Raw genomic sequence first — 27,922 nt, forward strand, 5'->3', positions numbered from 1 at the left:
TCCTCTATCCTATATCCCTATATATCACACAGCTCAGCTTCTCTCCTCTATACTAAACCCTATATATCACAGAGCTCAGCTTCTCTCCTCTATCATATAACCCTATATATCACAGAGCTCAGCTTCTCTCCTCTATCATATAACCCTATATATCACACAGCTCAGCTTCTCTCCTCTATACTAAACCCTATATATCACACAGCTCAGCTTCTCTCCTCTATACTATAACCCTATATATCACAGAGCTCAGCTTCTCCCTTCGATCATATATCCCTATATATCACACAGCTCAGCTTCTCTCCTCTATACTATAACCCTATATATCACAGAGCTCAGCTTCTCCCCTCGATCATATATCCCTATATATCACACAGCTCAGCTTCTCTCCTCTATCATATAACCCTATATATCACAGAGCTCAGCTTCTCTCCTCTATCATATAACCCTATATATCACAGAGCTCAGCTTCTCTCCCTCTGTTATAGCCTGCTCTCATAGGGCAGTAGAAGTCCGCAGGACGTTCACTTTAAACTTCTTTTCCCAAAACTTGACATAAGTGCAGATGAGAATGTATTGGTATGACGTCTTCTGAGCTGCCATAGTATTTTCTCTAGACTGTCTGCTTTGTAGGCTCTGCCTATTCCCGGTTTAGTTGGGACCTGCCTAAAAATAAACTTGCTTTGAGTTCTGTAATTGGCTTTTTACACAAACTAATCTATATCTTATCTTATCTTATCTTTCCAGTTCAGCTTGTCACCAGCCGACCTCTTACCGGCCCAGGTTTCTCCTATGTGGGGAGCCCGGCTCCGGCCAGACCTCGCACCTTGCTCCAGCTGTGTTGCACGTTCTTGAAAAGTTCTCTGTGCATAGACTGGACCTGCCAGCACTTTACTCGGTCAGTGCTAAAACTCCTGAGGAGTCTTGTGCACAGGTTAGTAGAAGTCCGCCGTGACTTGGGTAAATCCTCAATGGGTTTGTTAGTCTTCATTATGCCCTACAGCTTCCCATATACCATGCTGTCAGCCTGCACAAACCACACGGACCCCATTACAGTCTATGGGGTCTGAATGTTTCCTATGTGTATAGGTTTCCGTTCAGGGGTCCATAAGCGGGCTACCCGAATGCAGATGTGACCCAGGCCTTAGTCTTTCATGCGTGCTGTCATGCCCAGGTGATGATGGTAGTACTTGCACATAAAACACACACATTTTCGGATCTCTGTATAAACCACAGGGCTTTGGAGGGTGGCGGCAGAGATTTAGTTAAGTCTGAAATTGACTTGTGGATTCACACGCTGCATCTGCATTTAAGGCAGCTGGCAGAACAAATCTTATCTATTATAGTGAGCTGTTAACCGGCTCCAGATGTTAAACCCATTGTTAAGACTGTGTACCAAGAAGAAAATTGGGATACTTTATTCCTTCCAGATCTGCAAATGTCTTTTCTGTTTCATACTGTGAGAATGTAGGAGTAACCTGGCAATGCTTGGCTGGATTGTTACCTTGCATTGGGCATACACAGTTACGTTATTATTGCATATTTGTCACTGCAGAGCCTAAACATAGCCCTTTTCACATGGCACCTAGGAGTATGGGATATGGGTGTAAAGCATCCACAAGTGCTCCAACATGGCGGCTGTGTCCTCTACTACACTAGAAGCATTCAGGTCAGGCACAGTAGAGGACATGGAGCAGCAATGGATGTTTTGCACCTGCACTGAACACTTCTAGTGTGTGCAATGTAGAACACTTACACCGTTTTTGGAACACCGATGCTTTAGAGTGGTGGAGGGGACCCAAAAACAGTCAGCTATTTATTTCAATACTGTCTATGCGAAAACATAGACTCAATGCGAGACTTGACCTGCAGTACCAGGTCTGTCCACTACACAGAGAACAGTGCTGTCTGCTTCCTGCTTCATTCTCTGTATATCAGCTGGTCAGTGGGGGTGCTAGGTATTTGAGCACCACTGATCTGATACAGGATGTCATCAATATTTTTTGCCCTGAAAACCCCTATATACTATATTGACATAAAGCTGTGCAACCCACCACACACCCCTCCCCTCCAGAGCATTCATTGTATGTTGGCACCATATATTAATGCTCTTCTTATCTTAGGTATTCCGGGAAGCTCGGAGGACTGTGCCTAGTGTTGTTTACATGCCACATATTGACGACTGGTGGGAGGCTGTCAGTGAAACTGTGAGGGCTACCTTTCTGACGCTCCTGCAAGATATCCCCTCATTCTCTCCTATTTTACTACTGTCTACCTCTGAAATTGTGTATGGGGAGCTGCCGGATGAGGTAAGTCAGCTGATCGCTTTGTACAAAGCTGGTGAATACAGTAGAGAACTGCAGTAGGAGCACATTGTGGTTACGGCGTAGTGACACTGTCTGCAAGTCTGAGGTTCTGTATGAAGGCTGTAGTCACATTGTGGCTTCCTCTCATGTCCAGCTACGTTGTTGTAATGGTGACTGGAGTATTCTACAGTATCTACGATCTACACTGATGTAATACATGTACACAGTGACTGTACCAGCAGAATAGTGAGCGCAGCTCTGGAGTATAATACCGGATGTAACTCAGGATCAGTACAGGATAAGTAATGTATGTACACAGTGACTGTACCAGCAGAATAGTGAGTGCAGCTCTGGGGTATAATACAGGATGTAACTCAGGATCAGTACAGGATAAGTAATGTATGTACACAGTGACTGCACCAGAAGAATAGTGAGAGCAGCTCTGGAGTATAATACAGGATGTAACTCAGGATCAGTACAGGATAAGTAATGTAATGTATGTACACAGTGACTGTACTAGCAGAATAGTGAGTGCCGCTCTGGAGTATAATACAGGATGTAACTCAGGATCAGTACAGGATAAGTAATGTATGTACACAGTGACTGTACCAGCAGAATAGTGAGTGCAGCTCTGGAGTATAATACAGGATGTAACTCAGGATCAGTACAGGATAAGTAATGTAATGTATGTACACAGTGACTGTACCAGCAGAATAGTGAGAGCAGCTCTGGAGTATAATACAGGATGTAACTCAGGATCAGTACAGGATAAGTAATGTAATGTATGTACACAGTGACTGTACCAGCAGAATAGTGAGTGCAGCTCTGGAGTATAATACAGGATGTAACTCAGGATCAGTACAGGATAAGTAATGTATGTACACAGTGACTGTACCAGCAGAATAGTGAGTGCAGCTCTGGAGTATAATACAGGATGTAACTCAGGATCAGTACAGGATAAGTAATGTAATGTATGTACACAGTGACTGCACCAGCAGAATAGTGAGCGCAGCTCTGGAGTATAATACAGGATGTAACTCAGGATCAGTACAGGATAAGTAATGTAATGTATGTACACAGTGACTGTACCAGCAGAATAGTGAGTGCAGCTCTGGAGTATAATATATACATACAGTATTTTTTTTCCTCTTGTATGAATTTGGATCCCTTTTCACAAATATATATTGCATAAATGTAATTTCACCTGTATCTGTTGGGGCCATATTTACCAAATTGTAGAGAACCCCCTTTAGTCTGCAGTATACCTGTATCTGCAGTGTATTGCTGACACTGCCAATGTTTATATGTAGAATTAGTTTTTTTTTTTTTGTTTTTTTTTTGTTTTTTTTAGTCTTTTTCCACTTGCTCCAAGTTGTTTGCTCATATAATGGTTCACATTCTTTATACATCTCACTATTTTGGCACGTGTCATGTTTTCGGAGCTCTTGAATTGTTGTTGCTGCGAAAATGTATTCGTGATGCCAAACAGAATGATCTCATTATGACTGTATATTCAGCTTTTGTGCCCTGGTAAAACACTTAAGTGAAGCAAGTTTTTCTGTAGTTCTCCTTGGTTTTAGTCATTGTATAATGCTGCATGTGAATTATCCTAAAATGTCTTTTACTGAAACTTCTGTACTCTTCTTAGCCTGTTACAGTAGATTTGTGCGGGTTACAGTAGTCTTTTCTCCTCCTGCAGGTGAAGTGTATTTTCAGGGCTCAGTATGAAGAGGTTTTTAACATTTCCAGACCTAGTGAAGACGACCGGTTGAATTTTTTCCAAGATCTGATTCTCAATCAGGCTGCTATGCCCCCTCCTAAAAGAAAGAAAGCTGGTAAGTGGTGGAGCTTAAACAAGCAGTAAACGTAAGGGCACTATAATATGATGCGGAGTGTCTCAAGGGTGCTGGTCGGGGGTACGGCTGGGTGAATATGACCTTAATTAAAGTGGCAATTCATCGTGCTTTTTACCCCAACTCCTATTAATGGCGATTCTTTAGGCCATACCCCTTTTAAGTAGGAGTGTGTGTTAGGCAAAACTTGCAAGTTCAGACCAAATTCTTCCAAATTGGAATTCATAGTGTTATACTTTGGGAGTCTTTTCAGGCCCCAGAGTATTATATACTGAGGCTTAGGGGACGTAGTGAAACATAAGTGCTACTCCCCTTCCCTGGTCTCCGGTGCAACCCCTGCTCTCTTCGGGCTGATGTCAGAGACTGCTGGGGCTTGTGATTAAGGTCCAATCATAGGCCTTGGTCCCTGACATCAGGGAGGTGGGCCTGAGCCCAGGATAAGTGAGTAACAATGTCTTATATCACTTTTTCAAGAAAAGTTGAAATGTGTAGGATCTTGCTGGGCATTCTGTCTACACCTTCATACATGGTGCCCTATAATCTCATTATAGCTGAAACACACTTTACATTTGTCTCTGAGGCTGTGGGCGACATGCACAGTAAGGAGAAGTTTGCCCCTCTCTGCTGTCCATTACTGATACTGTTCTGCCATTATGCCAGGAGTAACTGTATAATAGCAAACACATAGCTGAGAAAAGCCCTGGTAAGCATAATATGGGCGATTTCAGGAACACTGGATTATAAATACATGGCAAATGGCTTGTAATGTATTGCTTGCATTGATGGCCACCATTGTGTTGTTTTACAGTATTGCAGTCTTTGGAGGTCCTACCCCCTGCCCCACCGCCGCCCCCACGCCAGCTCTCAGAGGTGGAGAAGCAAAAGATGGAAGACCACGAGGAGAATACTTTAAGGGAATTGAGACTCTTCCTCAGGGACGTCACCAAGCGACTGGCCACCGATAAGCGGTTTAACATCTTCAGCAAACCGGTGGATATTGAAGAGGTCTTGTTTCAATAATGCACAAACAATGAAGCGGATTGTATTATTAATCTGAGCGCTGATCATTGGTGGCGGTCACCCTGGAGTTATAGTAAACTGGAGTGGAGTGGCCGCTCAGTCTCCTGTAAATCCTGGCTCTTTTGTATATTCAGTCACGCTCTCTGGTTTTAGCAATAATGAAAACACAAGTATCAGCGGAGAACGCCTACTATTACATCTGCAAACTCTACATATGCTTCTCATGTCCTTGTTAGATCATATTGGGCTCAGAGGTGGGGGGTTGGGGGCCCCTGTTTTGGCAAAAGCCAATCCGAAAAACATTGTGATTCATGGCAGGTGGTAGCAATATCATGTCCCCTGAAATCCAGTATACAGACTAGAGAGAGCTAAAGTGCTGTATTTTGGCTTTGGCACTTCAATTGAAGTAAATAGTAGTGAGGAGGAGTGTCGTTGTTCAACTGCGTTCACCGTGGACTGAACCGCCCTCTCATTCTTTGTATCGGTGGGGTTCCCAATAGTCAGACCCCCACCGATCAGCAATTCTCTGTCCTGCAGATAGAGGATAAATATTTTTTAAGGCATAACCTTAAGTTTGGGTTACCGCAGGGTGGACCTGCTGCTATTTTTCTTTCTGGCCTTTTTTTTTTTTTTTTGCTGCCCGTACCCCTGTTCATTGCAAAAGGTGAAGCCCGCAGCATACATCAGGGGCGTCCGCATGGGGACCCTCTCCCTGAACAGACTACTGAAAGCATTGGCAAGCGCTGTGCAGTGAAAGCACACGGACCCCATAGACTATAATGGGGCTGTCCACATGGAACACTACTTTATATTGATGGCCTAATCATATAGATCTCATTCCCTATTTTTGGGAATGTTTGTAGACCCCTTTTTCGAGCTCTGATATACTACAGTGTGTATATTCGCTGTGCACATTGCAATGCCCACATCTAAATGCTACCATGAATATTTCCAGTCACTGACAGCAAGCAGAAGTGATCATCAATGGTCAGACTTACATTGCACAGTATGTTAGGAAGTTGCAGAACTTTTCACTACACCTAAATCCAGCCCTCAATTCTCAGTGTTACCTGGAATAACCTAACACTGTGTCAGGCTCTTCACATCCTCACTGATATGCGTATCGCCCGGACTTTGTTTTCACGCAGAGACGTAATGATCTGCTGCAATTCTTGTGTTTTTGTTATGTGTAACCAGAGGCAAGACAAGCGAGTTATGGCTCATGTACAAAACCATTCTACAGACAAATGTCAAAGTCTGATCTAAATCTAAGATCAAATTTCCAGTTATCATCAAAGCCGTGAAAGCAAAAGAAAAAAAAATATTTATCCACTATAAAGTCCGCTTCTGTGCATGTCCGTGCAAACCAGGGTCACCGGCTGACTCCAAGGCTAGGCAGGATAATGGGCATAGGTTGTGTTAGGGGTCCCTAAGGTTAGGATTTATAGCATATCCACAAGACTTGGCACAGACATCTGAAAGTTGTTGGTCCCACTTGTGGACCCTGGAGATCTCTCCAGAACAGGGCACCCCAGACTTTTGTCATAGGGGTAGGATCTGCACCTAGCCTGTGGATGTGCGATCAATGTCTAAGGTTCTGGATTACACTTATAGCATGACCTAGTCTGGGAGGTTGTCTCCCACCAATCTGCTGATACTGTGGTGGATTAAGGTGTCAGAATACCAGGACCCACTCTCCATGACAAGCGGCGTACATGTAGTTCGCATACCGTGTTCCCCAGCGATCGGGAGAATGTGAGACCTACCGAATGAACCGCCAATTCTATGGGGGCAGCTGGCGTTCCTGCAAATTGCATCTTGCTAACCCCATAACCGTGAATGTTGGCCATGGAAGTGCACTGACACTACATTCACATGGGCGACTTTTGGGTTCACTGTTCTCTAACACTGGGTGTCCCAGCGATCTGATCCTTATTCCCTATCCAGAAAATGGGGGAGGGCTAAGTGTCCTTCGAAGCTCATCAAAAGCAGTTTAAGGGGTTGTACCATCCAATGTAGTGGGGCAGCGCTGAAGGATCGGTGGTGATCTCCTCAAAGCTCCTTAAGCAACTAGATATGCAGCAACATAGATCAGTTCCTATTGTCCCTTCTATGGGCTTTGTGCATTGACACCGTACACAGATGATGCCAGATTAATACGGTAACTTTTAGTATTTCCAAACTATTTGAAATATTACAATTTTTAATATTTCCTGAAATATATGAAATTAATAAGATTAGTGACTTAGATTTATTTTATTGGTGCATTTAAGAGATCACCTCTCTATAGCGCTTCATCTTCAGTACCAAGTGTCCTATAGATCAGACGCCTCCTGCCTATCTCGGGATTAGTTCCTATGCCTTGGAGTCAGCGCGGGGGGGGTCCTCTGCGCGGTTGGTGTTGTCTTGATGCCTGTGTTGACCAACGCTGCTCATTGGATAACATTAGCTCCAAAGCCTCATCCGCTTCTCATAATTTCCATGTCTATCCGTACATCGTCCTGGCATGCCCTTTTTATTATTACGCCATCCTAATACCCGCTGCATATTCTTGTGTGTGTCTCGGAGGTTTCCTTTTTGCATGAGTGAAAGGGGAAGGGTTAACCCTTCGCCTTCAGGTATTGGACTAACCGTGGCTCGCTTTTTTTTTTAACTTTTTTTTTTGCAGGTTTCCGATTACCTTGAAGTCATTCACGAACCCATGGACCTCTCCACCATAATGACCAAAATAGACAAGCACCGCTACATGACCGTGCGCGATTTCCTGATGGACGTCGACCTGATCTGCAGCAACGCCTTGGAATACAATCCCGATAAAGAACCGGGAGGTAATGATGCTCAGGAAGAAAAGCGCGCTCGCAATTATTATTTTTCTCCCTCTCCAGGCGATATTGATTTTAAGCCTCTTTCTGCCAGAGGGGAGATATGTCGGATAGCAGCTCATAATTACTCCTCTCTGCCAGTCACGGGGATAATAGAGAGGCAAGACAGGTGCCATGTTTGCCAATGGATAAAAATAGTTTGTTAAAAAAAAAAAAAATTTTTTTTAAAATCTGCTGTTATTTTCTATCGACTCTGTAATGCTTTTATTTTTTATATTATCGATTCTCCGAGCTGCCGAGTGCATGAGATAAAATGCTGCCATGGGATCCATAAATGTAATGTTCTACCCCTGTATTCGCTGTACTGTGAATCTGCAATGTACAGTGTAATACGTAAAAAGCGGCACAAATCCTCTGCGGTGGTTATTTAATACATTCGCTTGTAGCGCGGCGCCTCGTTGTTTTAGGATATCTAGTCCTGAGAAGTGTCAATTTTGGTTCGTGATTTAGTATGTTGTAGAGGTTGGAGCTTTGTTTCTCTTACTGAGCTCAGAGCTGCTGCATAGACTTGGTTAAATGATAAAATCGTGTCTGTCTGCCACCACCACTAGGGGGAGCTAAGGATCTTACTGTATACAAGGTTAAAGGGAATCAGTCACTAAGGATGTGACATTTTTTGGGTCATTCTCATGATGAAATTACTTATTGCTGGTTCTCCCGTACAGATAAAATTATCAGACACCGCGCCTGCACCCTGAAAGACACCGCGCACGCCATCATCGCCGCCGAGCTGGATCCGGAGTTCAACAAACTGTGTGAGGAGATTAAAGAAGCTCGAACCAAGCGAGGTATGTTGTAATCCCTTCTTCCAACTTTCATTCCTGCCTCTTGGTTTTCAATTTATAGTCTGAACAAGTGACGATAAAGCAACTGCAGATTAACCTGCGAGTTACACAGACAATAGGCGCGTCTGCATCTGTTTCTCTCCACAGCCTGTATCACTGTGTGTGCCATGTAAACGAGTAGGAAAGTTATCCATATTTATCTTTAGTTACAGAATAAGATAGGGCTTTGCTCATGCACTACAAACCCCAGCATGACTTCCTAGATTGAGCATAACCTGTGTGTAGGCCCATCTACAAATGTATTACTGAAGTGACAACTGGGTGTTACCTTTCCTCTTGTCAGTTGAGCATGTACACAGGCCTACACAAATCAAAGCCTTTAGTATCAGACTGTTTTGGATCCTTTTATGCCACCCATATGTGGAAGAGGTGACTGCTCCTCTAGGCTAGCCCATACGGGTGAGTTGTCAGCTACTCTAATGTTACCCCATAGCGGTTGGCTCCTCTATGCTACACCACAAGGGCGAACTGATGGATCCTATGTGCTACGCCAAAGGGATAAGCCGTCATCTTCCCAAATACTAAGCCACATGGGATCCCCTGTAATAGCAGTCCACGTGGGCAAGCCAACGGCTCCCTTATAATAGTAGCTTATGTAGGCAAACCAACGGTTCCTCAATAATAGTAGCCCACAGTGGCTAGCCAACGTCTCTTTTAATAGTACACCACATGGGTGAGCTGACTGTTAACCTATAGCAGTAGCCTTTGCGTGTGAGCCCTGTAATAGTAGACCACACAGACCAGTCGACGGTTCCACCTATAATAGTAGGCCTTGTGGGCCAGCTGATGGTTCCTCTATAATGGTAGTATACAGAGGCTAGCCAACTGATCCCTTATAATACTATGCCACGTGGGCAAGCCATCAGTTATCCTGTAATAGTAAATCACGTAGGCTCACTGACAGCTTCCCATTAATAGTAGGCCCGCATATGGCTACTCAATAATAGCGGGCCAGCCGACAGTTCCTCTATGATGGCCTACACAGGTGAGCCGACGGCTCCCTAATAATCGTAGACCACAGGGCTGTCCGACAGTTCCTCTATAATGGTAGCCTATGCACTCCCCTATAATAGTAGGTCTCCCACGCCAGCTGAGTGCTCCCCCTATAATACAGCGAAGCCTCTCCGTTCCTTCTCTGGGGATGAAAGGGTTAATATTTGCTGCGTCGGCTGCTCGTTCCCCTTGGTAGTTTATTAGCGAATTTCCATTAAAGTTGCCCGTGCTGTGCTGTGAGGTTGCACTGGAGTGAATGGCCCGATCTGGGGGATCTTAATTGATTTCAACCTTAGAAATTTCTGCTGACTTGAAGGAAAACTCTCTCCTATGAAGTGTTGAAAATGCAGCCAAAAATATTTCCTGGTGTGGTGTCGTCCAGGATTAAATTAAAAGTTTCCTTCTTATCTTGTATGTGCAGGTTTGTCGGTGACCACAGAGCAAATAAATCCTCAGAGTTCGATGGCACGGAAAGCGGAAGCCGGAGCTGAGGAAGTCTTCCGGAATAAGCATAGGATTGCACTGGACATGGCGAATCATTCTGCGTCCAAGTGTGTATGTAAGTAGCAATTAACAAGATGAGGCCTCGCATTGGTTTCTAGTTATCTGCTGCTGGGAAAGTTGGGTGAAGACCAATTCGGCTGCCATAATTGCAAACACACCTGGTTATTCTACAAGTGGTATACTCGTTTTTGTGATTGGTGCTGTTCCCAGTGTTTGGACCCGCACTGATCTGCAACTTATCCTCGTCCTGTGGATAGGAGATAAGCAGGCGCTGAGATAAGGAAACCTGTCTTTAGTCTGGCTTCACGCAGGTGGGTTTGGTCTGTGAGATACGGATCTGGTGTCGGCCATATTTCCTGAGTGTACTGTCAGCATCATAATCCCTTAAAGAGAAGAACGGAGTAGTAGAACTGCAGGGACTTTGTGCGTCAGAGGTGACTATAATGCTGGGAGTCCGGGAAATATGGCCGACGTCCAATCGGTAACTTATGGACAGAACCTTCCTCTATGAAGCCAGCCTTAGGTCGAAGCCACAGGTTGCGGAAAAACATTTTGATTTCGACTTTGACGCTTGTTCTTTAGCCAAAGAGTCACTTCATGACACATAAAGGGGAACGCCTGGCTTTGGGTTAAAAAACAGCTTGTGTGTCCTTGGCCTTTAAATTGTGAAATGCACCTCATTTGGAATCCCTTTAACACTAAGGGAGGTGTAAAATCACGTAATAAATATGTTCACACAATGCATGCCGAGTCTGAAGCTGCATGGATGAAACCGTCTCTGCTACATTCATCATAGCGGGGTCTGTCCACCGGCTCCTGGACATCTGGTTGACATGTGACATTATTATTATGGATTCCTCCCCTTATCCGTAGTGCGTGGGGGAGTTTCACAAAAACTTCTCAGCCTTCTGTCCATGGTATAGCTTTCCTGGTTATAGAATAGCTTTGCTCTTACGTATTAGATTTCAAAGAGAGTCTGTCAGCAGACCCCAAGCCAGCCCTGCTGATAGGTTATGGTCACCTGCTTTCCCACATGTGAATTGGTGCCTCGGTAGCTAAAATTTTGCTGGTTTTGACCATATGCAAGGGTGATGCTGTTTCCCACTTTTGGAACGATCTATGGGGCTGCATCTTGGTAACTTCTCAGTCACTGCAGAGCGGATGGGTTTCTAGAAAAACCCATGTTCGTTCACATGAGTACGACTTGCCGGGGCGTCTCTTTGAACACAGCGCTGCAAAACATTGCCAGGTATAAGATGAGACCGCTCGCACCACATGTAGCGTTACAGAGCTTGCTATAAAACCTTGTGCATCGGCCTGATGGAAACGGATCCGCAAGGCTGTACATAGTTAGCAAACAGCCGCCATGAATCTCCCGGTGTCTCTCCAGCCTGCACTACACACGTGATGGTGCTTCTTACAAGCTGCTTATTCTGGAAGCTCTAGTACACCTCACACAGGAGGAGGATCCTTCTCCGCATTTCGCCTCCATTTCCAGGCCTCAGCTGCCGTCTTTAATTAAAATACTCCATATTATTCTGTATTATTTATAAAGAGGCGTCATGAACATGATAAAACCTTGTCAGGGCCTCCCCGGAGGCTGAGACATAGCTGCCGATGCATGCAGAAGATGTGTTATTGTGATGTGCTGACAGCAGGGGGCACTGTACCATACCAGTCTTCTGTATGTGCCAGGACATGAAGGATGGCTTGGGTATAGTCGTCTATTCTGTTGTGGAACACAGATGCCCAACTTGGATCCATGGATTCTGGCCGCAACCTAAACACATGACAACCATTCAGATATGTATTTTCAGGAAATAAAAAGGTGTTTTCTGGGATTTGTATATGGAGGAGATTTCTAGACTTGCGCTGTGCCGCAATCTATTGCAATGATGGGTGGTACGTGGTGTTATCTTCCATTGTAACCCCGTCTGTGATGGAAATGCAATTAGAAGAAATTGTTGCTTTCATTTTCCTTAATCCTTGTATTTACCAGTTGTGCTGTCACAGAGCGACTACGGCCTACGCCGCCCCTGGCCATAAAGCTGAACGCCTCCCGCTCTGCAGCCAGCACCGTAGTATCTTTATGCTCTGAATCCTGCATCTAGCGCCCACAGCTGGACACTAGTTTAGCGCCGATGGATGCACAGACTTTGCCCGGTCCGTGCCACAGCTTAACAGCAGAATTGGCTAACACAGTGCTGTAGAAAATCTGATGTATAGAGAGGAGTCCTATATACTAGTTCTTTCATATAAAACTATAGAAGACCATTATACGTGCACCACTGTGTCCACTTCTCAAGCTAGGGTCACATCTGAATCAGAGTATCCGTCACAGAGTCCACCGAAAATCGATGGAGAGAAAATTCCTGCATGGAGTAACTTTCTCTCCGCCGCTTTCCATATAAAACCTAGCGGACCCCATTATAGGCTAGGGTGTCTGCATGCAGATTAGTTTTAAATGTCACTAAAAATGGACCCATTGACTTCTACGGAGACCATATAACACATAAAACGGAGGACACCAATACAGAAGTATCATAAATTCTATAGTTTCATGTCTGGTTTGTTAAAATTTAGCTTGATGCATTTCCCCTTCTATACAGCAGGTGGCGCCCACGGTACACGATAGCCTCCTATGTCCTGGCCGCCTGCTCATTTATTTGACTTTTTTCCCTTTAATCACCTGCAGCTCCATGCCGGAGCCGTGTGCCGGGTACAGGTGACTCTAGAAGAGGAACACTCCATGAAGATAATATTCTGTCTAGTCACTAAAAAGCCGTGGTTTAATAATGGCAGCACCGATCGTGGCCCCGAGGGCCGAGCATTGTGGCGTAGAGCTTGTTAGAGCAGGCCGGGCTTGTAGTCAATGGGACACGTTCATGTCAGGGTGAGCTGAGAGAGGAGCGTCACTTTGACTGTTTTTTTTCTGAGATCGATAGAGCCTTTGTAACCAGTGTGAACAGCGTGCAGGAGGATGTCAGCTTGCCCTGACATGTAATAACATTATTAAGGCTGCCAGTAGTATCGCTGCCCTGCTACATGTCAAGACCATTAGGATCCCGGGATGTAAGTGATTAAGTTTCTAGTAAGGCCGCAATTGGGTCAGGAAGCTCAGTCCGCGTTTCTTGGTCCAAACTCTTCCATCTGAAAGTGTCTTAAGTGTTATCTGGGGTTTAGTAAATAGGACTGTCCTAAATAGGAATGCTGAATTGCAGCAGGATTCCATTTAAAGGGGTTGTGCAAGATTAGAAAACATGACTTTTTGTGTCTTCTCAGGAAGTGACATCATTTCTGTTGGTCACATGGCCAGGCTGCGGGTCAATCATTTTGATGAGCGCGAGCTGTAGCATTGCCATTTTCTCAAACATTGTCAGAGGAGGAAATCGTCCATGTTTTCTAACCCCGCACAACCCCTTTAAGTGCATGGGGCTGTGTTGTAGTTCAGCAGGCTGAACTGTGCAGGGATAATTGGTGAAGGACTTGTGTTAGCTAGCATTGCAGCCCTTAAAGGGATCCTGACATGTCGGAATAGCCTTAACAAAGGCTATTCTTCTCCTACCTTTAGATATCTTATCCGCGCCGCCGTTCATTAGAAATCCCGGTTTTCTTCGGTATGCAAATAAGTTCTCTCGCAGCACTGGGGGCGTCCCCAATGCTGCGAGAGAAATCTCCAGTACCGCCTCCATCATCTTCTGGAACACCCTCTCCCTGTGTCTTCTTCTATCCTGGGTTTCCATCTTCTAGGTCTTGGGCAGAGCCGACTGCGCATGCCTAGAAGATTGAAACCCAGGATGGAAGAAGACACAGAGAGGGCGTTCCAGACAAAGATGGAAGGCAGTGCTGGAGATTTCTCTCGTAGCATTGGGGACGCCCCCAGTGCTGCGAGAGAACTCATTTGTATACCAACAAAAAACCGGGATTTCTACCGAACAGCGGTGCGGAGAAGACATCTAAAGGTAGGAGAAGAATAGCCTTTCTTAAGGCTATTCCTACGTGTTAGGGAGAAAAAAAGGGTATCCAATGATAGGACCCCTTTAATATAATACTATACTACTAGTATAATCTCATCCTATAGACGGCATTAAAATTCCCAGCGCCGTCTCTCCTGGTCCGACAATAGGCTTCAGCGTTCTGTTGTCTTCACTGGAGATCCAGATAAGATTGTTGTGATGGTAACTACCGGCAGTGTAACTTTTTCCTCCAGCCGCCTCTGGTTTTGGAAAGTTATCTTAAGCTTAATAGGATGTTTTCTGCTGCTGAGCAAACAAATCTGAGGCAAAGACTGTGTGTGACCTGTGGAATTTGTCACAGGTTTTGCAGCAGATGTGTCCTTTAGGTTACAAATGGCGAACTTTGCTTGAAAATCTGCAAGACAGGAATGACTGTGTTCCAGGGTAAAATCGCTAGTATATTCAGAGTTTAAGGCCTCATGCATGCACACGACCATGTGTGCAGGCCGAGGTGGGGGGTGGAGGCAATTTGCAATTTGCATGGTGGCTCAGGGTTAGCACTGTTGGCTTGCAGTGCTCTGACCAAGGGCAACATCTGCAAGGAGTCTCTATGTTCTCCCCATGTTTGCGAAGGGTTTCCTCCCAAGTGCTAAAAATATACTGATGGGTAAATTGGCTCCCTGTGCAAACAACTTAACCTTATGGGTGCTGGGGATGAGCGCCCGTATGGCAGCCACAACTTCTCCTACTTCACAACACATTACAGTCCATTGCAAGTGACAGTGACCTGCGCTTCAGACCCCTGCATCAGAAGAGCCTTGGCTATTTGCATGCAGCCTCACGGGTTTTTTTTTTTTCCCGATACATGTAGATTGTACATGTAATGTGCTCTAAGTGGTCGTTTCTGTAGTATAAATCTGAACATGGCTGTGGGAAGGATGAAAGAAAGCAGGAAAATGTCCTAATTTTTCTAGGTACCCTGTGTTGTGTGTAACTTTTAGGCTAAGACCCCACGTTGCAGAAACGCAGCTTTTTTTTTTTTTTTTTTTTTTGCAGTTTTTTTGAGCCAAAGTAAAGGGTGAATTGAGCACAAGGTACAAGTATAAGAACTTCCTATATATCTCCCATTCCTTTTGTGCCCAATCTTTGCTTTGGCTCAAAAGTGCAACATAAAAAGCTGCACTTCCGCCCAGCCTTAAGCTAAGTTCAGACTGGGTTTTTCGTTCTGGAATTTGACGCAGAGGCCGCCTCGGATTCCGGATCAAAAACCGTTAGCCGCGACTGGGTGCTGATGCAGTGCAAAGGCATCTAGTCATGGCACTCCACTCCGGCTTAGGCCCAAATGAATGGATCTAGTCAGGAGGGAGTGTCTTCAGGCGGACGTCCTGGGCTGAACCGGCCACGGAATCCGCCTGAAGAAAGGGGGATGTGATTGATTTCAATGGGAGACGTATTTGTTGGTCAGGATTTTAACACTGATTCTGCGTCAAAATCCTGACCAAAAAACCCCGTCTGAGCTTAAAGTGCACCTTTTCTATATGGGGGTTGGAATAGAAGAGCAGAATAATTGCTGCCCCTCCCTTCTTGATGAAGGAAAAGATGGTAGCTAAAATAACTTTACTACAGTTTTGCTTTTTGATCAAATCCTGTGATCACAGCAGCATCAGCGCTTCCATCGTTTCCGTATAATTGTCATGTGCGCTTACAGGTTTGTCGAGACCTTGACCAAGACCAGCTGCAATTTGACTTGATAAGATTGCAGACATTGAAATGGGTAAAGGGAGTCCCCAACCACTGGCCGGGCCTTTGGTGGTTTTTGGACAGTCCACGGGGTTGAGGGCTGGCCTCAGTCTTAGCTAGATCCTTTGCACTAGGCCATGTTGCTAGCACAGCTTCTTGTAGCTGCTAAGGATGCTGCGCTACCTGATAGTTTACACCTTACCATAGCTACATGGCCTAGCGCAAAGCCTTGGTGTCTAGTGATTCGCCATGTTCGCTCAGATACTTGTATCATGCCTGCCTGCCCACTATCCCGGCAGAGAGCCCTTCCCATTCACATGATGGAGACCACCTATAACCCCACGCCCATATGACCACAGCCCCGCCCTGTTAAAATAGTCTTCCTTCAAGCTGGTGCAACAAAAGTTGGTGACCACTGGTCTGCATCACAAATGGTCGGCCTCGTGTAGGTCCTATAAATGAGGATCTAAGGCCACTGAAATTTTTTTTTTATTTTTTGATTGTTGCGGACCTGCTTGAGCTTGTGTAGTAGCCCTTCATCCCATTACTTAGAGATCTTCATATCTTCAAGTATTTTTGCCGGACTCTCCAGGATTGCTTGAGAAAGCACCGAAGAACTTGACAGCTTTGCTCGGGCTCCCAACCGTGTCGTCATGGCCGAGTCAGAATCTAGCCAAATGTGCGTGTTCACACTGGGCAACAACTGGTTTGCGTCTACTTGTCAATATGCGTTGATGTGCAATGTCTCAACCTCTTGGAGAAAATACTGTAAATTCTTGAAAGCATTGTCTCCGGCTCTCGAGTGCACGTCTAGTTGTTTGTACAATCTACGTTAAGGTAAAAAAAAATAAAAAAAAATTTTCTTAAAGAAAAGCCCGCAGCTAATTTCCGATATTTGCTGATTCCTGGGATTTATTAAGTAAGCCGGTCTGCCTAAAGCTCCGTTCCTCTGTCAAACATGAAGTGGACTGCGCTGGGCTCCTGTCCCAGCTGTGGGGAGATGAAGGCGTCTCGTCTGTTCTCGTCTCTCTCAACCTTTCGTTCTGTTTTTCTTTGTTTGTTTCTTCGTTTTATTTCCAGAACACGTATCTGATAATTGACATTGTTTATTTTGTTTTAATACCAGTTCCCCTACGCAAGAAGCACCGCAGACGCTCGCAGTGGGGCAGAGGAATAATTAGGAAAAAGAAGTCCACCTACCTAAAGAAAGAGGACGAAGACTCCAAGTTCCGAGATGACGAAGACAACGAGGATCCCTTGGAGAACGGAGACTGCCTCGAGGAGAACGGCGATGAGACTGGAGACCATTCGGTGACCAACGACGAGTCCTCCTGTGATATCATGGATGGAGAGGTGGACCATCAGAATGGGACCCTTGGGAAGGACAGCTTTGTGTCTACGGAGGAGGACACCTCCAATGAGTCCATGTTGGTCAATAATGATGTAGCATTGGCGGAGATAACGGACCCTTGTAAGGATCCTCCACTCGCTGCAGACTATGTAAATGGATGTGCGTCAATGGACAGTATAGAAAGCACACCAGTTTCAGATATCCATAATGGAAATGTGAAATCTGATAACCTCGAAACCACAGACAAAGACTCTGAGTCAGGAGCCCACCATGACGAACTGGTGAACTGCTGCAACGCAGACAGTGCGGATAAAGATCCGGCACCGCAGCAAACGCCAGAAGCCGATCGAAACGACGAGCTTGAGAAAGAGCCGGACAATGAGGAGTTATTAGATGTACGAGAAGGTAAGCGAGTCAGAGGCCTTAAAGGGAATGTCTTGTGTGTATTGTTAGTGTCTGTCATTGTAGGCAATTCCTTGCAGTGCTGTCTGTATAAAGTGTGCATGAAATGGGAGTCAATAGATAGAGGAATATCCATAGACTTAATAGAGATGTAATATGGCATCCAAAGACCAGGTGGTGGCGGGGAAATTTTCAGGGCCACATATACACAGAGGAATCCAGACCAGGCATGAACTCAGTCCAGAGACTTGAATTCCCTCCATCATAGTGATCTATGGTGCTAGGAGTCCCTGCATCCACCGGCTCTGTCCCACATCCAAAAATTGTACGGTAGAAATGGAGCTTCTTCTTTTTCTGCCCTCATTTCCGTAGCAGATTCTAAAGCCCAAATTACATTGAGACCGATTTCTAGCAGTACGTAGAACTATAAATGGTTCCTTCTGTGATGTTCCTGCGGGGACACCCACAAGCCCCTCTGCATTGGCCCGGAGCAGGTCTGACGAAACAAACTGAATCTTTCTTTCTCCTAGCTGTGCCTCCGACTATATACCCAAAAGATAAAAGGCGCAAATGTAGCCCTAACACTTGCCTGTTCATACAGTATTTGTTCTTCTTTGTATAGGATCAAAGAAATGGCTTTCCTTTTATCTTGAGCAGGCGATGGGACGTGTCTTGTCACCCATGTCCTTCTTCTCCAGCTTTTATAGACATCCCTCTTTTTTCTACCATATCTATAGAACAATCTGTTTTTGTCCTACACAAACATGAGAGAAGCAGATGAAAGCGAAAAGTACCAAAGCGTGCCCCAAAGAAAAGTTGATGTAGATTATGTATATAGTGACCCTCTATATACGCCTGGTAGAGATGCTAGGATTACCAGCTGTGTGTGTACAGTACATATACACACATATATATGTGTATTAGTGGGGAAGGTAGCTACAGTAGTGCGAACCAGTGACAGGGACACGATGTCCGATACAAAATACAGCCTTAACGTCAGGCACAAAGTCAAACAAAACCCTGCTTGTCCGAGCACTAACTAAATAGTAAAAACTAACTATGCATGTGGCTTAGTACCAACCACACAAACAAAGTACCAGAGTACAGTCGCCCTCAGTATTTCAGGACAAACACAAGCACTTCCTCTCACTCCCAGGATCTGCCCTGAAGTGCAGGGTCTGCAGTCTTTTATGGACAAGTCTGGTGGACATGGTCTGCTAGTGTGTGCCTAATTTATCAAGGAAAATACACAATTTACGCTTAGTTCACACTAGCATGATATTACATTCTCTGGTCGATGAGACCTCGGAGTGTAATGATCAGAGGCCCAAGGGAAGTGATCAAACATAAAACCAGTGTTACTCACCTCTCTTAGAAGGGCCGAAGACAGCAGGCAGTCATGCCGGAGCCTAACTGACGTCAGGGACCACTGAGGCCTGTGATTGGGCCTCAGCGATCACATGGGCTGTGTAACATTGTGACACTTGCAACTATGTGCCATAACGCCAAGTAACCCGCTGAGTCCCAGTGTCAGGCCTCAGTAATACCTGATGTTAAAGACAGCAGAGAGTCATGCTGGAGCCCAGGACAGGTGAGTAACTTTTTTTTTTTTTTTTTTTTTTTTTTCTTGCTTCCTCACCTCCTCTGAGCCTCTGGTCATTATACTTTGGGGTCGGAAGAGATGAGTTACCCAATCCTAATTTCAATAACCAAAACAGATTTGCGCAAATTTTTTCCCTTTTTCTTAACCCTTTTTCTTAACCTTGCGGTTGCTGGTGGATTTGCCCTACAGATTTATAGAGCGGCGTTCTGTCTTCCAGGGCGAGCCCCAACCTGCTCTAAAATTTTTATAAATTTATTTTGCTATTTGTTTTCTTATTTTCGAGTCGTCTTGTGTTTCTAGATCTCCGATACAGGTGATTATTATTATTTTTTTCTTCTCCACCACATATTGGCTGTAATATTTTGCCAGCCTGTGATGTAGTGAGAAGTGTTGGGATTCAGCCAGTAAACCTCTCCCGAGCACAAAGCGTCTGTTTAGTGAATTGCTTGAAGCTCAGCTTTTAGGATGCCCCCGTTTCAGGGGAAGCTTTAGAAGCCGGTCTCATTGGAAATAGCTGCTCAAACATCCTGAAAGACGGGAGGAAGCTCGGTGCCGCGTGGAAAGGTTACGCCCGAGGAATCCGGCTGGTTCTAAATGTTGAGCAGCTGCTTAATCAAAACCGCGACCACTTCTGGATCCTTAGTCAAACATCTTCTTAAAATATCAAATATCAGAAGCCGGGCGCCAGCGGCTCGAGAATTATTGCTGTCCTATTAAAAAAAAAAAACTTCATAATTATATAGAACACATGCCGCAGTCGCGTAGGAAGAGCGAGAGGCTGCAGGTGTTCATATAGACGGGGGCCCGGGGGCTGACAACCAGCTCCAAGAACCTATTACATCTGTGGTCTCAAGGGCGCAGGTGATAAGAAGGAAGCGGCTTATAAGACGAGCTGATAATGTCCCTCACGTGGATCTGGACATAAAGTAGTGATCGTGGGGGCAGGGAGGCCATTTCTTACTTTTAGTATGATCAAAAACAAAATACCTTAAAGGGTTGTATGTCAATTGGAACAACTTGTATGGAGGCTGAAGAAGGTTCTATTCGAAACTCCCGTTTCGAATAGCACGCACCCATAGGAATGAATGGTCGCAAAGTCTGCGTGCTGGCTGCTTCCATTCATTACTATGGGTGCGTTCTATTCAAAACGGCCGTTTCGACTAGTACTCGCTCATCTCTAGTGTGGACCCCTCCTAAGTACGGGATGCAGCGATGCAGGGTTCAATGTCCGTACAGCACTCCCACAGGTGAAATAGAAATTGCAATGGGGATTGAGTAATTCTTTAAAGGGGTTGTCCCATCACAAGGATCCTATCTATACTGTTTGTTAATTTGGATGTAAGACTTTTCCTAAACACATTGCTTCAGCAAAACTGCTTTGTTTGTCCACTATCTTACTTTATTCAATTCTTTGTGGCCACAGCCCTGACTTATCTGCTCATGAGTCAAGTGAAGTATCTGCTGCTCTCAGGGGGGAGGGGCTAAGTGCAGGGAGCGAGCCTGTGTTTCTAGCTATTCCTGTGTCTACACCATGTGACCTAGGTCCTGCTATCAGATAGAGGAGAGGAGCTTCTTTCATTTCTTCTGTTCTCCCAGTTATCAGGTTAGCTAATTCAATTGTGTTCATTATGGTAGAGACAGGCAGTCTCTGTATGTAACACAGAATGGAGTTGCTGCTGCCTGTACTTCATAGTCCAATACGGGTGGGCGGAGCATCATGTTAATTTGGGGGCGGAGCTAAACAGCAGGTTGCCTGTGAAACCCCACCCACCAAATGATGCAAGAAACCAGGAAGAAAGAAGATTTTACAGCAGTAAAGACTGATGAGTATGTGAGGTGGGAATACCCCTTTAAGTCTATGGGCCAGCACTGTCATACATGGACATCCCAGGTCTTCTACAGCAGGAGACTTTCTTTGTAGCTATTCTACATTCTGGCAGGTAGATGGGCATGTATTCGTGTCCTGTCACATCTTTTGTCTTCGCACATCCTATGGTCACCTGTTGGGACCAATGGCCTGGATTGATCTTTTTCTGATCTGTTGTGCACTCTTACAGGTGAAGCAGAGGGCACAATACCACTGAATGATCAGCAACTGGAAGAAGTGCTGGACCCAGAGCCACCGCTCCTGGTTGATCACAAGAGACTTGAGGTAAGTGCCCGCTGTGTCCTGTAGGTGTGCAGTTATGATGGAGGCTGTACACCTTATGTGGTAGGTACTAGATGGTAATTCAGATGGCGGACGGGGTATTATAAGTCTAACGAAGTCTACAAGTGGTAGGGTATTAAGAGGGGGAACTTTGGGAGGATGTAGATCGGATTCCTGGAGTATCAAGCCTCATATCTAAGCGGGACGTTCCTTTCCAAATTATGTGGTTTATCTTGGTCTTTAACTCAGAGATGGATGGAAGGATAACCAGTTTGAAATGACTTCCTTGAAATTTCCAGGCTCAACAAAGACTCCATATCAGCTCCATCACCCAGCAGACCTAGTAAACAGATACGAGGCTCTGCCAGTAGACACAGTGCATGTATTTGGTCAATGAGCGCCAATACACATCTTCCAAAATGTGTGGAAAAAAAAAAAAGTTTATTTCCATATACTAACTCCATTTGGAAAATTTAACCATTAGTCAGGCTCTATGTCCTCCCTAATATCTCTGAATACAGGGATATAGCTACACAAGATTCCTGAAATCCTGCGCATGCGCCAGCATCGTGTGCATGACACGGCGGTAAAGTCCTGTTGCATGTGCGCAGAAGCAGAAGAAACTGGCAGGTGTACACTTTGTCAGCCAGCGCATGTCCAGAATCAGAAGATCATCGGGAACATGCACATCACCACGGCGCATGCGTTGGACTTTGAGTAAAGCTATCACTACACAGCTTTCCTGAGAGTTGCTAAACTAAAGACAGAGGCCATTTGGGGGCATTCAGAGCCTGATATTTAGTTGATTCTCATCATTCTCCACCCCCTTGAATTTATAAAAGTAATTTGCAGATGGAATTAAACTTATTTTTACATACTCTGTAGAAAAGGGGAGTCAAAAGTAGGATCCCACTGCACACTCCTGTCTTAGCTACTGGGGAGGGGTCTCGGCTACTACTATCTGGTTCCCTTTATAGCCCACGGTCGTGTGTCGTAGATTTAAGACTTGTGTTTTTGAAGCTTTCTATAATATGTAGATTTAAGGATTGATGACGAATAGTGGAAGACTAGCTCCATTGTTAAACTTCTTTAAAAAATCTAGGGGTAACACAGTGGCACAGTGGTTAGCACTGCAGCCTTACAGCGATGGAGTCCTGGGTTCGAATCCTGCCAGGAACAACATCTGCAAGGAGTTTGTATGTTCTCCCCGTGTTTGTGTGGATTTCCTCCCATTCTACAAAGACATACTGATAGGGAAAAAAAAGTACATTGTGGTCCCCATATGGGGCTCACAATATACATTAAAAAAAAAAGTTCTTTAAAAATCATATTGTCTAAACTTTATTTGTGTTTTCTTCTAGCAATTGCTTGACGATGTGGTGAAAAAGAGCAACAATTTAACAGTGGATGAGCTGGAGCGGTGGTACTCTGTTCTCAGCCAGTGCATCTACCTACACAGGACAGACTATGATAAAACCAGGCTAATAGAGGTGAGTGAGCACCAAAAAGTATGGAAGCTTAGTGTATTGGTATAGACCAGGGGTGCCCAATACATTGATCGCGATCTATCGGTCGATTGTGTGATGCAGCCAGAAGCGTTCATTGCAGGTGCGGTCTGCCGTGTGGGCGGGGCCTGGGCCGCAACCCCGCATAGTTTCCGTGTCAGACTGGAGAGCGTGGAGCGCGTCGTGCCGCGGAGCTGCTGCTGCCTTTGTCTCGTGTGGCTTGGCGGCGGAGACACACTGGACAGAAGAAGCAGCAGCTTCGGGGGATGACGCGCTCCCCACTCTCCAAATGGCCGCGGGCAGGAGCCTTCCAGGCTGGGGGTCTTTGCTCCGGGCACCGGCATTACTGGCAGTGGTGTCGGCTCTGTGCTGGGTGCCCGGGCAGTGCCATGCGAGCTCTGAGCCAATCAGAAAATCTGCATCAGAGCAGGCCCCGTCCCTTAGACTTGTTAAGCCCCGCCCAGTCTTGTTAGACTTGTGGGCCCCGCCCACACAGCAGATCATTTTGACTTTGGTCAATTTGTGAGTAGCTCAACCCCTGTACAAGTGTGAGCACCCCCGGTATAGGCGTACAGGTCTCTAGCACTGAGAAAGAACAACCAGCGGCTCCTCTCATATGTCTAAAAATTCTTATACCTGTATTATGTCTGCAATGACCAAAGGTGCTCTAGAGAAGAAGCTAAGCAGAGCTTTTGCTGCAATCCCAGAGTTAGATCAGGGCTTCCAGGTGCAGAAAAAAATTTGCAGTGGAAAAGCGTTTTCCAAAAAAACTCCAGCGTTTTTGAAAATCACAGCATCTCAATTGTACCTGAAACGGTTGTGGGGGTTTTTTTTTTGTTTTTTTTTTTCCCCCCGCCTCCTGCTGATTTTCCCTGCATTTGGGACTCCTAAAGTATCCCCAGTTACAGGAAGAATGAAGCCTCCTGAGCTACACATGAGAACTGATCTGGGGCCTCTAGAACCCCGTAGCTCGTACAGTTCCCAGCCCTTGGTGTTCAGGTGACCACTGGAATGGAAGAGGAGCTGCGTCATGGCATCTTCCATAGCTGTGTACACACTACTCAGGACCATAAACTGGTTCAGAGTGGATAACCTAGACTTATATAGTCAGCGGGTGGTCCGGAAGCAGTTAATGGGGACGTTTCACCATTTGGGGCAAATGCTGTTTAATACAACGATAGAAATCAGACAGTGCACTGAATTCATCGCCCTATCGGCTTTCCCTTTTTGTGCCCCCGGTGAAGAGCTATCGGTGCCGGTACCATAGCTCTTCACTGTCAGAAGGGCGTTTCTGTCAGTCAGGAAAGCCCCCACCTCACAGCGGCGTATATAAGGCTGTACTATGAGAGCAGTGAGGAATGTCCCCTTAGAAATGCCCTTTTGACAGTGAAGAGCTACGGTACCAGCACTGATAGCTCTTCACCGGGGGCATTCATCGGTGCCGGAACCGTACCTTTTCACTGTCAGAAGGGTGTACTATCAGGAGGGGAGGAAGCGTTCCTCACTGCTTTCACAGTACAACGCTATAGGCGCTGCTGTGAGGAAGGGCGTTCCTAACTGACTGTCAGAAACGCCCTCCTGACAGTGAAGAGCTACGGTACTGACACTGATGGTTCTTCACCGGGGCACAGAAAGGGAAAGCCGATAGTGCTCTGAATTCGGCGCACCGTTGGCTTTCTATTTGTGTATTAAACCGCATGTGCCCCAGATGGTGAAAGGTCCTCTTTAAAGGAGAGACGTTAGATGTTTTTGGAGGGGGTCATTAGGCAGCACCGGCAGGGACTTGGTAGATGCTTACTTCTCAGACCATGAATTATTTAGTAATTCTGTATTCTCTTCTTCTTACAGGAGATGGAAAGGACAGTAGATAAGTTTCATACATTCCTGTGAAAGTTGCCAAAATAGCAACATCCCTTCTGTGACTCCTCCCGAGAGAGCGCAGTCCTCCGAGCTAGTTTTATTTATTCCTAGTGGCACCAAGTTCGGCTCTGAGCCTCGCTCTCTAGTATTCAACCTCTCACCATCTGCTGTTCAATGAGATTGGTGCTATTGTCTCAGGTACCTGATGCCAACCAGCCTACTAGAACCAAACAGAACTTTGCAAGTGGACAAAAGAAAAAAATTACACAAAAAAAAAACCCAACAAAAAACATACCACAGCTTGAAGATTTGAGGTGCTAATGGCGGGTGGATGACAAGTCCATCCCTTCTGTCTACACTCTGATGCTAGAAAGCCATCTGCACCAACTACCTTCTTTTCATCTTAGAAGAGGGGAGGGATCAAATCTATGCGATGGGACACAAAAAAAAATAAAAAAAACCACACCCAAAAAAAGGAAAAAAAAAAAAAAAAGCAAACAAAACTGGATCGTACAGGAGCCAGGAACTTGTATTTATTTATTTTTTTTGTCTTTCGTCTTGTTTTTGTGTTCTCACTCCCCTAAACCTCGGACACTGTCGTCTTTTCTCAGTCTCATGTGAAGCAGTGTGGGAACCGGTTAGTGGCAGCTTTTTTTCTTCTTAAACTCTAAGCTCGCCCCTCTCTGTGCCTTCTTTTAACACTATATTAGGGTATTCAATTCGTTTTGGTGCATCGGAGCAATCGGAGAGAGAAAAAAAAATCCAAAAACATTAGTCGTTCATTCACTTTTACGAGTTGGTCCGCCTCCTTATTTCGGTTATTTCAATGTGTATGAGCTGCAATCTTCTTTACCCCTCCCCCCCATCCCCAATTATTTTGTGTTTCTTTTGATTTTCAAATTTTTTTGGGTTGCGTACAGTTCCCACAAACCTATTCATAGCCTCCATGCTCTGAAAAACCTCCCCCTATTTTTTTAGAATTTTTTTGGATTTTGTTTTTGGGTTTCTTTGTGCGTTTTAGGGTCGAAATAAATGTTACAACTCCGAATGTTACGCCGAACAGAAATATCTTGAGGTTGTTCTATGCATCGCTGAATTTCTTAATCTCTCGGATGCTTTCCTCTACCGTATAATGTGAAGACTTCTTCTTATTGTTGACACAGTCCTTGGGGCCGTTGACGTCTATGGAGCTGCCAGACCTTTCCTCAATGGTTTCTGAAGAGGACATGTACTGCGCCCGGTCTGGTTTCCTCTCCAAGATACCTGGTGCTGGAGGTGATTGGCAGTTTCATAGACCCATCCCTAGAACCTGCTAACAACTTGGGGTGGAATCGAACATAGTCATGGTCGCCCAAAGGATCCTTCATCTACCTTCTATCTCTGTGGTATCTATCTTCTTCTTTGTTAGAACTGGCAATCCCCAAATTTTTGAGCCTTTCGATGTATGAGACGCTTGGCGCTAGTGTGTGTGTTGCTGCGGGTTTTGTAAAGGTGCTATTTGTTACAGTTGTATTAGGTTCATTGTGCAGGGTTTACGTTCTCATGCATCTCAATCACAAAAAAAGTGACGTGGATCTTTTCTAATACTTGGCCAAACGTTTAGCCACGTGTGGTGCCGATCCTTCAGTTTGTGACTCTAATTCTTTTGACGTTAGACCGATCCCCCGATGCAGCTCTCTTGTTGGGTCACGCCATGATTTCGGTTCATTTTTGGCCAGCTATGGTCTCCTTTATTTTGGATTAAAGCCTTTGTATTGGGCAGACTCTGTTGAGGCAGGAGGGTCATGGTCAGTTTAAAGGGAACATCGCCAGAACCCAACAGATCAACTCAGCCCTGCAGATAGATAGGTTAGTGTCACTGGAACCCAACATCAACTCGGCCCTGCAGATAGATAGGTTATAGTCACCTGATTAAAACTGTTTTCCCCCCATATGCTTTTCTGCTTTGGGGGTGTCCACACTTAGCTCATGTCCGCCCACTAAGTTGCCATCCTATTCCCCAGAAAATAGGGGACGGCTTCCTGAATGTCCGATCTGCCAAAACAAACGGTTTCCCCATAGGGAGATGAATGGGTTTTAAAACTGACCACCGGGAAGCCATCCCCTATGCAGTTTCTCTGAGGAATAGGACTGAGACCCAGTGGGCGGACACGGGCGCAAGTGTGAACACCCCCTTACTAGTTTGGTTGTATTGAGATGCCCTCGTTGCCTCGAGTTAACTTCAATATTGACCAAAAAAGTTTTAAAAATTTGCAATATTTTGGCAAAAGAGAAATGGTTCTCAAGGGGAAATCACTTAACCTATTTATCTGCCGAGCTGAGTTCTGGTAACTGGTTCCCTTTTAAAAATAAAATATTGGATTTATCCTAGCCATTACGTAAGATTTCCAGTTCAGTATTAATCCCATAAGAACAAGTTACTAATTTTTTTATTTTTTTTTTGTGCATTTTATGTCTGGTTTTCCCGCTTCCTTTCGAGATGTTATAAGATCTCTGACCACAATCTATCATCATCCCCCACCTAACATTTAGTAGCTGAAAGATGTCCTCAGCTATGGTCCATACAATGCGTTTTGCGCAGAAATTGTGCGTTTAAGTGTTTTTTTCACGACAGAATAAGAGAGACGCAAGAATTGGGACTTACGGTAAAGCAGAATTCAAGTTTTGGTTTGTCTCTTCAGCATCCACACTGGTGTCAATCTTTGGGTCTTTTGCAGACCAACCTCTTTTTAGAAGGTCTGATACCTTACACACCTAATAGAAGACGTTGGTCTTCACCACCAAATTTGTAGACCATGTTTTGGAAGGTTTTCGAAGAAATCTGTCTCTTGTTGGAGATTTTTCAGTGCTTTTTTTTTTTTAACGTACAACCCAAGATTGTGTACTGATCCAGTCTGGCTGCTGCGTTACCCTTGGGCCTACTCATACTTCTTATAACCCAACTGAAGCAGCCCAC

The 27,922-nt window shown here is 45.1% G+C and overlaps 1 protein-coding gene across 3 annotated transcripts in view; it reads left to right on the forward strand.

Moving 5' to 3' along the window:
- The window catches only part of ATAD2B (ATPase family AAA domain containing 2B), a 64,161-nt gene extending 38,896 nt beyond the window's left edge, over positions 1–25,265 (forward strand). For 2 of the 3 annotated variants that reach the window (XM_075269183.1, XM_075269184.1), the window contains exons 18-28: positions 745–931; positions 2,121–2,306; positions 4,003–4,138; positions 4,965–5,161; positions 7,845–8,004; positions 8,724–8,846; positions 10,318–10,455; positions 17,223–17,852; positions 21,510–21,604; positions 22,963–23,091; positions 24,955–25,265. In XM_075269183.1, the coding sequence (XP_075125284.1) occupies positions 745–931; positions 2,121–2,306; positions 4,003–4,138; positions 4,965–5,161; positions 7,845–8,004; positions 8,724–8,846; positions 10,318–10,455; positions 17,223–17,852; positions 21,510–21,604; positions 22,963–23,091; positions 24,955–24,996 (2,023 nt within the window). In that variant the 3' untranslated portion in view covers positions 24,997–25,265. The remainder of the gene's footprint in view (positions 1–744; positions 932–2,120; positions 2,307–4,002; positions 4,139–4,964; positions 5,162–7,844; positions 8,005–8,723; positions 8,847–10,317; positions 10,456–17,222; positions 17,853–21,509; positions 21,605–22,962; positions 23,092–24,954) is intronic. The other variant, XM_075269185.1, reaches the window with a different exon arrangement.
- Positions 25,266–27,922: the final 2,657 nt, after the last annotated feature.

Source organism: Leptodactylus fuscus, chromosome 3 (genome assembly GCF_031893055.1).
Source record: "Leptodactylus fuscus isolate aLepFus1 chromosome 3, aLepFus1.hap2, whole genome shotgun sequence".
Classification (NCBI taxonomy): domain Eukaryota; kingdom Metazoa; phylum Chordata; class Amphibia; order Anura; family Leptodactylidae; genus Leptodactylus; species Leptodactylus fuscus.